This window comes from Vombatus ursinus, unplaced genomic scaffold, assembly GCF_900497805.2.
Source record: "Vombatus ursinus unplaced genomic scaffold, bare-nosed wombat genome assembly UNPS02009918.1, whole genome shotgun sequence".
Classification (NCBI taxonomy): domain Eukaryota; kingdom Metazoa; phylum Chordata; class Mammalia; order Diprotodontia; family Vombatidae; genus Vombatus; species Vombatus ursinus.
In genome coordinates, this window is record NW_020949696.1 from 1212557 (window position 1) to 1222925 (window position 10369).

The 10369-nt window shown below is 54.9% G+C and overlaps 1 protein-coding gene across 4 annotated transcripts in view; it reads left to right on the plus strand.

The window, feature by feature from the left end:
• Positions 1 to 2901: 2901 nt before the first annotated feature.
• Positions 2902 to 10369, plus strand: part of PIK3R2 (phosphoinositide-3-kinase regulatory subunit 2) — a 30498-nt gene continuing 23030 nt past the window's right edge. Inside the window, exons 1-3 of one of the 4 annotated variants that reach the window (XM_027853082.1) lie at positions 2902 to 3095; positions 6126 to 6231; positions 7423 to 8074. In XM_027853082.1, coding sequence (XP_027708883.1) covers positions 7735 to 8074 — 340 coding nt within the window. In that variant the 5' untranslated portion in view covers positions 2902 to 3095; positions 6126 to 6231; positions 7423 to 7734. Of the gene's footprint in view, positions 3096 to 4734; positions 5059 to 5736; positions 6232 to 7422; positions 8075 to 10369 lie in introns of those variants that run through there. The other 3 variants (XM_027853081.1, XM_027853084.1, XM_027853080.1) reach the window with 3 other exon arrangements.

Consider the following 10369-nt stretch of genomic DNA (forward strand, 5'->3'; position numbering starts at 1 on the left):
TCTTTCTTTCTTTCTTTCTTTCTTTCTTTCTTTCTTTCTTTCTTTCTTTCTTTCTTTCTTTCTTTCTTTCTTCAATTGGGGTTCAGTGATTTGCCCTGGGTCACACAGTTAGTAAATGTCAAGTGTTTGATCTGAGGCTGGATTTGAACTCAGGTCCTCCTGACTTCAGGGCCGGTGTTCTATCCAATGCGCCACGTAGCAGCCCCTGTCCTTTGTTTCTTGAAGAGGACCAATGACATCATGATTGATGTCTTAACTCCTGTGTGAATTGGATCTAAGTGAGGCAGAGCTGCACAAAGTCTTCAGCCCCCCTCTGTCTTCCAGAGTCATCAAAATCCAGTGGCAAGACAAAAGTCAGGATGACCGACGATGGCCCAGGATGACCTTGGAGTCTTCCGCGTCTGACCAAGCTCTCCCCTGCTGCGGTCACCTTCCCAGCCATTGGAACAAATTGTTCTCACCGGCCCATTCCTCCAAGGGAAGTCTTCACGTGCTTGGGTAGACATCCCCCTAACTCACCAACTTTGTGTCTGCTGTATCTTCTCTGGCTATAACTTCTGGGAGCCACAGGTGAGAGTTGGGTGAAGGTGGACACTACAGGAAGATGAGAAGCCCTGAAGAGACTTCAACAAGCCCCCAGACAGAGGCGCTAGTTCTCCTTAAACAGCCCATACGCCCCACTGGTGGAGTTTCATTGGATGAGAAGAGGTCCATTGATAAAAGGTGGGGGATTGCTAGGTTCAAGGTCTTTCTGCACGAAGGCCAGGCCCTCACCTTCCTGGCAGATAACGATGCTGGTGGGGGGATGGGGAGATCAGGTAAGGACTGAGCAAGAGATGGCGTGTCCCTGACATGTAGCAGCAAGAAGGAGGAGGCGAAGGCATTCGGTCAGTCAGTAAACAGAGGGATACAGAGAAAGGCAAAAGACGGTCTCTGCCCTCAAGGAGCTACCTGTCTAGTCTTGAGGGCTTATCTGACACCACCCCCCTTTTCTGTGCTTTGCCCCCTGTGGCAGCCCACTTCAAATAACCTTGGGTGGTTTTTTTCAGAGGGGATGAATTTACACAAATTCCCTTAGGAGTGGATAGAGCACCACCCTGGAGTCAGGAAGACCTGAGTTCAAATCCGAATTCAGACACTTGCTTACTAGTTGTGTGACCCTGGGCAAGTCACTTAAGCCCATTGCCTAGCAAAACAAACAAACAAATAAACAAATTCCCTTAGGAACCCTTGTTGGGATGCATCAGAAGTGCCAACTATGGGCACTTTTTTGGGTGCCCGTATGGGCAGCCTTTTCTTTTGTGGTCTGGGAAAGTGTAGGGGGAACTAAAGAGCAGAAGCTAGTCACCCCTAAAGGAGCCTAGGCTTCAGATGGGGAGAGATTGCCCCAGGAAAAGGACTGGAATGACCCAAGCACCCCTCTATTCAATTATCCAATTCAAGAGTTACATAACTGGCTACTTAAAAAAACCCACACACTAAAAGACAGAGCACTGGCAGCCCTGCCAGTTCATTAACCCATGCTAATGAGAGGCAGGTTCTGGCCTGCCCTGCCCAATGGGCCCAAGGGACCCCACCCTGCTGAGCCAGATGGCACCGCCCTCGGCATGGCTCCCTGTTTCCACATAGGGAAAGGAAGGTAGAAGAGAAAGCCAGCCTGAAGGGAGACACCCCCACAGAGGTGGAGGAAATGGTTGCAAAGAGCAGAAGATCCCCATATCGTGGGTGGGGAGACTGTGGGAAGACATTGCCTTAAAGAGTGGAGAAGACCAGCGGAGATCCCCTACTTAGAGAATGAGGATGCAGGGGATGTGAGGGGTGGAGTGGGTGCTGAAAGGGAAAAACTTTCCATTGTGGGGAGCTCGAAGAACGTCCATATGAGGTCAGAATTGAGGGGAGGAAGACCCCCTGGTATGGGACTGAGGGGAGGAGACCCCATATGACAGAGTTTATCGGGGGTCAGTTTGCACCAAGGAAAATGGGGTTGGGGGAAACTACATGAAGGGGACTCCGAAATAGGAAGGGATTAATCTCTCATAGACCCCGTACTGAGGGACCTTATCCTGAGACCTGGTAGCAAGGAATGGAGTGAAGGAGACCCCAAGCTGAAGGGGGTGGAGATCTCTAAAAGTAGACAGATTTCATACTGAAGAGATTTGGGGCAGAGGAAGGAGATGGGGGCAAATGAATGGGAGAGATCTCATATTGAGGAAATGAGTGGTGGAAAGGAACAGGGCAGCTAGGTGGTGCAATGGATGGAGCACCAGGGCCTGGAGTGAGGAAGACCTATGTTTGACAAAGGGGCTTTGTCAAGTGCTTTGCAAACCTTAAATAAAGCGCTATTTATTATTATGACTGGGGAGAAAGTTGGGTGCAGGAGACCCCGTCCGGAAGGGAGCTGCTCCTTCCTGAAGGGTCCAGGCAGCAGCAGGCGGAGGTTGAAAGTTCTCCCAGTGACTTTAGACGGGGGCGGGGCCAGAAGCACCAGGCCCCGCCCCCAGCGCTCTGAGGCCACTCTCCAGCCTGGGTAGAGGGAGAAAGAGAGGAGGGGAGTGTCCATGTAGATCCTGGCGCAGGCGTCCGCCCCTAGCCGAGCTAGCTCGGCTGTTTCCTGGAGAGCGTAGGCACCACCCCTTCCTTTCTTCGCCCCGCCCCCCTCGCTCTTCCTAGCCTGGGCTCCTAACGCCGGGCTCGGCTGTTTGCGTGAGAGCGCAGGCACCGCTCTCCTCCCTCCGCCCCCTTTTCCCCCACCCCGTTCGTCTTCCGCGTTCTGCAGGCTCGGCAGTTTCCGTGAGGGCGCAGGCGCCGCTCTCCTCTTCTCCCACCCCTCCCGCTTTCCCTGCTCTGAGCGCTCGGCTGTTTCCGTGAGCTCCCCTTCGCAGAGCTTGTCTCCGCCTGTCGGGGGCGGGCTCAGCGGCTCGGTCGGTATCATGGCTGCAGCCCTAGCCCTGGCTCCGGCTGCTGCTGCTGCTGCTTCTGTCTCTGCCTCCTCCTCCTCCTCCTCCGCCTCCTCTGCTACTGCTGCTGCTGCCGCCGCTGCTACCGAAGGTGGAGGCCACGCTGCGGGCTCGGGGTGACGGCAGCAAGGAGGCGAGGTGGGTCTCGGCCGGCCGACTGCGGTGGGGCCAGACTCTACCAGGAGGGGCTGGGCCATGCCAGGATTTACAGGTTGGGGGGTGATTATGAGTGGAGGTTCGGGCCATGCTGGGGGGGGCCGGTCTGTACTGGGCCGTGGAGAGGTGTTTCAAGCGGGAGAGGCTGAGTTACACTGAATTGGGGGAGGCTGTCCTTGGAAGAGGCTTTTTGGGGGAGGGAGAGAATCCCAACTGTACTGAGCCACACTGGGAGGTTCTGGGCCATAATGGGTCATGAGGGGGTGGCCACAGTAGAAGAGGCTATGTAATTATATTTGGGGTGCTTTCCTTGGAAGAGGCCTTGACTATATTGGGGAACCCCAGCTATGCTGGATAGAGACTGAGCTATATACTAGGAGGGGTGGTCTATACTGGGCCATTGGAGGGTGGCTTAAGTGGGAGAGAATGAATCATATATTGAATTATATTTGGGGGGCTGTCTTTGAAAGAGGCCTTGACTATATTGGGGAACCCTGGCTATACTGGATGGAGATTGAACTATATTGGAAGAGGCTGGGCTAGAATGGATTCAGTGGTATGGCACTGGAGCTGGGGCTGGGGCTGGCTTTACCAAGAAGGGGCCCCTACTGCTCTAGGTTATACTTGGGGGCTGTAAGCCTCTACAGGGGAGATTAGGCTGTGACAGGGAACATGGGTTATACCAGGAGGATCCGGACTAAAATGGGCAGAGGCAGACCTGGTTGTAATGGGGGCTGACCAAATTGGGGGTGGGGAGGAGGAAGGGGTGCTTGGCCTGGGCCGTACTTGGGAGGACCTGGCCCCAACTGTAATGTGGAGAGGCCTGGGGAGTCCTTCTTCTTTTATGTGTCAGGGAGAAGACAGGACAGGGAAAGGGTCCAGAACCTAGCTCAAGCAGGAAAATGGGGTTCAGGATGAAAGCGGGGCTAACCAGCTGGAATATTGCATGCCTGTGCTGTGTAAGGGTGGGATGCCCAGGGCAAAATGAAGGGATTTTCATTGCTGTGAGGCTGGCTAGGGGCACCCCAGGAGGTGATTGATATGTTCACATAGCCTCTCTCCTTGCTCCTGTCCCCCCACCCCAGCCTGACATGTGAAGGACTCTGTGTTGTTGGCACAAGAGCTCTGGCCTGGGAGTCAAAAGGCACAGATTTGAATTCTGCATACCTGCTTAACGAAGTGATGCTGGGCAGGTCCCTTTCTATCTCTTGGCCTCAGTTTCTCCATTTGAAAATAAGGTGGTTGGACTAGCCCATCAGTCTCTCAAGGCCCTCCCAGCTCAGACAGGCTGTGTTTTGGGTCCTAGGGTTCCTTTCATCTCTGACAGTCCACATTCTGTTGTTCTAAGGTCCCTTCCAGGTCTTAGGCCCCAGGCTTTGTGTCTCCTGCTCAGGCTGACTCTTGATGCTCGGGCCTGTGCCCCTGTGGACCTATTCAAGGGAACAGTCTATGCTTGAGCTGTCCAGGGCCTTCTTCCTGAGCATGCCTGGCCAAGTCTGGCATAGGAAGGGCCAAGTTTAGAAGGGAAGTAGGAAGGAGGGCATCCCTCCAGAGAGAGAGAGAGAGAGATCCTGGCCTGTTGGCTCCCTCTCTGCCTCCCGCCCACGGGCCCTGGGGGCATGTGGAGCCTTGGCCTTTTGGAGGAGGGGAGCAAGGCAGACAGATGCTCTTTGGGGCAGGAAGACCAGCCTGGGGGAGATGGGAAAGCTGAAGTGCCCAGCTCTCCGTTCCCTCCTTCCCCCGCCCTTGGCTTGGCTGAGAGCCCTTCCAAGAGGGCCCTGCTGGCATTGGGCCTCCTGGGATGGGTTTGGACTCAGAGACAGAGCTGGGCCTGCTTCTCCCCCGCCTTTTGGCTTCAGAGCTCCCCCCCTGCAGCAGGCATGATGAGGCTGGCTCTTCTCTGCTGAATGTGCATGTGTACATGCTTCAGAAGAGCCCTGCATACGTGAGTCTGTATGTGCATGCATGTGTGCACGGGAGAACACCCGAGAATGTGAGGGTGGTGGGGGACAATGCAGAGCACGTGTGAGTGTGTGTGGAAGAGTGAAGAGACGATGGGAGAAACACGTGTGAGTGGGTTTGCGGGAACATGCCACTGTCAGAGCGTGCGAGCATGAGAGCGTGTCCATGAACTGCATAAATGTGGGTTGGGAATGGGGAGGGTGGAGGAGAGCCGATCTGCTGGCCTCGCGGCTGATGCTTCTGAGGGGTTCGGGGGTAGAGGTGGGGGGTGTGGAGCCGGGCCAGGATCCATAGACTCAGAGTATCACAGTCAGAAGATAAGGGAGCAGAGGTGGGGGGGGGGGGGGGAAGGGACGTGCCTGAGGTCACAGAGCCGGCCCCAGCCTGGATGCTCTCCAAGGGCTTCTCCATTCAGCTCCTAAGTCACAGGCTCTATAAAGCCTATGTCCAGGCCAGTCCAAGGAAAGCGACCCTTGCAAGGGCAGAAGCCAGGTATGGCCCCCAGGTCACCCTGCAGAGCTGAAGGCTTTGTTCTTTCGTCTGCCTTTCCAGGCTTGCTATGGTCTCCCTTGCAGCTCTGACTCTTGTGAATGATTCCTGCTGCCTTAATCCTCCCCCCCACCCCCATCTGTGATTTTTTTTTTCCTCAATAGCCTTGGGCCCCAGCTGGCCCATCTCCCCATGGGCCGTAGTTGCGAGGCAGGGAGGAGAGGGGGGCACTGTCTCTGGGTCAGAGGTAGGGGTGAACCGTGTCACATCCGTTCATCCTCGACATCTGTGGGGAGTCAGCATGTTCTTGGCAGTTTCTTGCAGTTTGGGATAGGGGCCAAAGCCGCTCCTTAAGAGCGTAGCATTTAGAGCTAGGAGAGACCTCGGAGAACATTTTATCCCCTCATTTTACAGATGGGGAAACTGAGGCCCAGAGAGCCCGAGTGTTATACCTCACAAAGTGCTAGATTCACAACTAGCCCCTCTGATTCTAAACCTGGTTTCCTTTCCGGGGTGTTTGGAGAGCCGGCTGGCTCCCCCATCCGGAATTCAACTTCCCAGCTTGTGGCGGGACCCTGGGATCGTGGAATGTTAGGACTGGAAGACCCTTGAGGGGTATGGAGGCCAACCACGACCTGACGCCGTGTTCCAGACCAGAAAACCTCTGGTAGGAGAAGGAAAGACATCCTCCGGTGATGGGCAGCCCACGCCACATTGGGGCAGCTGGGACGACTAGGGAGTTTTTCTTTATGTTGAGATAAAATCGTCCCTCTACAGTTCCCTGCCTTGGCTTCTGGTTTTAGCTTCAGGAACCAAGCTGAGCAGGCCTGTTTCCTCTGCTCCAGGGCTGTTGCTCCACCATTAGGGGTTCCCCCTTCTTACTTCACGGGGGCCAAGCTGGATGCCTTGGCCCACTGGCAAAGAGCCAGAGAGCCCTCCCCCCAAAGTGCATTAATTCTAAGCCTTGTAACACTGTAGGGGAAGGAGGAACCCCGCCTGCCCCCCACCCGATTCCCCGGGCATTGTAAATTCTCTTTGTGATCTCCTCCGTTAAAGGCCAGCACCTTTACCCCAAAGTCTGGGAATTTAGGCCCTATACATAGATCAGGGCTTCTTGATCTGGAGTCTGGGAATTTGTGTTTTTGGGATTGATAACTGTATTTCATCAGAACTGGTCTCCTTTATGATCCTATGTATTATATTTTATGCATTTAAAATCATTCATCTGAGAAGTCTGAGTAGACCTCAATCGCCAGGCTGCCAAAGAGATTAAGAGCCCTTGGTTTAGATAATAGCACATGTTTATATGATATGTAGTACATATTAAGATATATAATCTGCAACAAGTGGGTGAAACCTGTAGGACAAGTGTTCTCCCCATTTTACCAATGAGAAAACTGAGACAAAACTGGGAGAAGTGACTTGTCCAAGGTCATGCGAAGAGGGAGTTGCAAAGCTGGGACTGGAATTAGTCAGTATCAGCAAACATTTATTAAGCACCTGCTAGGTGCTAGGCACTGGGGAGACAAGTACAAGTGGAGTCAGGAAGACCTGAGTTCACATACAGCCTCAGACTAGCTCACTAGCTGTGTGACCTTGGGTGAGTCACTTAACCTCAGTTTGGGCCTGTTTCCTCATCTGTAAAATGAGGTCAGATTAGATGATGTCTGAGGACCCTTCCAGTTGTAGATTTTTAGTCCTGCCATCTCTGGGACAGACTAGCTGCCTTCCATCTCTGGAATCCTATTTGGTGTTGGACTGATTAGGGGGAGTGTGTGCTCTGGGTCCCCTCTGGGCTCCCTGTATTGGCACTAACAGCGCTCTCTCTGTCTCTTTCCCTCCTGTCTCCTCCCTGTAGGTCCTGACACCCAGCTCCCGATCAGAGCCGTGGCCCCTCCTGGGCACAGACGCTCCTCCCCAGGGCCTAGGCAAGCCGTCTCCCCCAAGGGCCAGAGTATGGTGGTGATACTAGCCCTTTGCTCCATCATCTGGCTGAATCGGGGCTTCAAGCTTCGGAAAAGTGGCTAGGCCCCCTGGCCTCCCGCCCCGCTCTGCTGATACTGCCATCCTCTCCTCTCTCCACCCCTCCGGCCATGTGGCCATTGGCCCATAGCTGAGCTCCTGTCTTCATTGGTCCAGGAGGGGTGCCGCCCCTCCTCACCCGGGCATCATGGCCAGTGCCGAGGGCTTCCAGTACCGGGCCCTTTACCAGTACCACAAGGAGCGCGAGGAGGACCTTGACCTGCTCCCTGGAGACATCCTCGTAGTGAGCAAGGGCACGCTGGAGGCGCTCGGCTTCCAGGATGGGGACGAGCAGAGCCCTCACCACATCGGCTGGATCCTCGGAGTCAATGAGCGTACCAAGCAGAAGGGAGACTTCCCAGGCACCTACGTGGAGTACCTGGGGCCCGTGAAGATTGCCCTGCCCTCCCACCGACCCCGAGGCCACAGGCCACTGCCAGCCACACCAGGGGCAGGGCCTGTCCGTCCCCGGGACTCCCCAGAGCCAGGTAAGTCCCTGCCTCATTGTGGGGGTGTGGCAGAGAGGCAGACTGAGGCGTGGTGTGTGCCAGAGTGGAGTGGACTGCCTCGAGATGAGGAGGTCAGCCCCTCATTGGCAGAGGCTGGGGGGGACGACAGTTTATTCCTTTTTGGATTGGACGGCTTCTGGGGACCCCTCCTTCTCTGAAAGGTAATGATTCCCTGATTTTTCTCCCTGTCAGGGCAGGGCTGCAGAAGGTGGGGATGGGCCAGGCTGGCCCAGAGGCCCCTGCAGAGGAGAAAGCAAGAGTGTGGGGGTCATGTCCTTACTGACTCAGCTCTTTACTGAGTGCCATGCTGAATACTGGGAGGGTGATGGGAGAAAACCAGGCCCTGTCCTCAGAGAGCTTCCAGGCTCCCTGGGGAGCTGGAAGAATACAGGACAGTATGTTAGCAGGAGAGATTATCTGGTTCTATCTCCTTTGATTTTTCACATGAGGAAACTGAGATCCAGAGAAAGGAAGAAAATTCCCCAGGGTCACACAGGTGGAACCCAAGGCCTCTGATTCCACATCTGGAGTCTTTATATTGTGGCTGGCTGCCAGAAGGGAAGGGGAGAGAGCTCCATGGCCTGGAGCAATAGGCAAGGGCTTCCTGGAGGAGGAGGCAGAGGGTAGGGAGGGCCAGGGGCTGGGCTTTGCAAATGGGGTAGGCCAGCCTATGCTGGCTCTCCCTGCCATGGGAGCAGGCACTGCCTGGTCCTGCCCAGCTCTGCGAGGACATGCCCCAGACTTTCCCATGTTCTGCCAACGAGTCTACCCCACCTGGCTTGTCAGGACAGAACAGATGTACCTTCTCGCAGGCCCCAAACTCAGTGAAGCTTTTCCCTTCCCTTTAACGGTGGCCAAGGCAGGAAGGGAGGACGTGGCAGGGAGGGGCCTCTGGAACCATTGACTTTCCTCCCAAAGCCTGGTCGTTCTGCCCCCACCCAGCCTCCTGCTAGTTCAGGAAAAGTGTCTTGTCTCTGAGCCTCAGTTTCCTCTTCTGTCAGAGGGAGAGAATAACTCCTGCCCTGCCTTCCTCATAGGGCAGTTGGGAAGCACATGTGAGAGAGTGGAAAGCACTTCATCTCTTAGAGAGAGCCTTTGTGGTGTGCTGGTCAGAGTGCAGAGAGAACTAGGTTCGAATCCCACTCTGATGCTTCCTAGCTGGAAGCAACCTCTCTGCGCCTCGGTTTCTTCATCTGTAAAATGGAGACAAAACTAAATTGTGCTCTCTACCTCATAGGGTTGTGGTGAGATGCTTTGCAAACCATAAAATGCTATTCGTGTAATAACAACAACAACAGAAGTGAGAAACAGCCACCTGTGGTGCAGAGAGCACAGGGTTTGAGTCTAGGCTCCAGGCCCTTGTGGTCACACCTCCCTGCCAGATTCTAGCAGTGGAGGTATCTGAACAAAGAGACTCTGCTTCTGCCGCTGAAAGACAGGCTCGTTGCAGGGCCAGATTGGGACACCATGGTGGCGGGCCATCAGAGGATAGCGGGATGGAATTGGGCGGGGGCAGATGCCAAGAGCTCCACAGGACTTTGCCCAGGTTCTCTGCACCTGGCCCTGGCAGAGTGGAGAGGAGGTAAAGGGACAGAAGGGAGATGGGGGAATATGCAAGGCCACACTTCTGAGGTTCCTTGGTAGAAGATGGTCTGAGTGAAGCTGGGGGCCTGGTCACAGTCCCTACCCGTGTCCCAAAACTGTGGGGAGGAAAGGCTTTGGAATCGTAGAGCATGATAATAGAAACAAGTGCTGGTGATTAGGATAGCCCAGGCCACTGGAGAAGGTGCCTGCTGAGGGTAGCTTTCCTGCCTTAGAACACAGAAGGTCAGAGCTGGGAGGGCCCTTAGAACCCAGAATGTCAGAGCTGGGAGGGCCCTTAGAACACAGGATGTCAGAGCTGGGAGGGTCCTTAGAACCCAGGATGTCAGAGCTGGGAGGACCCTTAGAACCCAGGATGTCAGAGCTGGGAGGACCCTGAGAACCCAGGATGTCAGATCTGGGAGGGTCCTTAGAACCCAGGATGTCAGAGCTGGGAGGGCCCTTAGATCAAAGGATATCAGAGGTGGGAGGGCCCTTAGAACCCAGGATGTCAGAGCTGAAAGGACCCTGAGAACTCAGGATGTCTGAGCTGGGAGGGCCCTTAGAACCCAGGATGTCAGATCTGGGAGGGTCCTTAGAACCCAGGATATCAGAGCTGAGAGGACCCTTAGAACTCAGGATGTCTGAGCTGGGAGGGCCCTTAGAACCCAGGATGTCAGAGCTGGGAGGGCC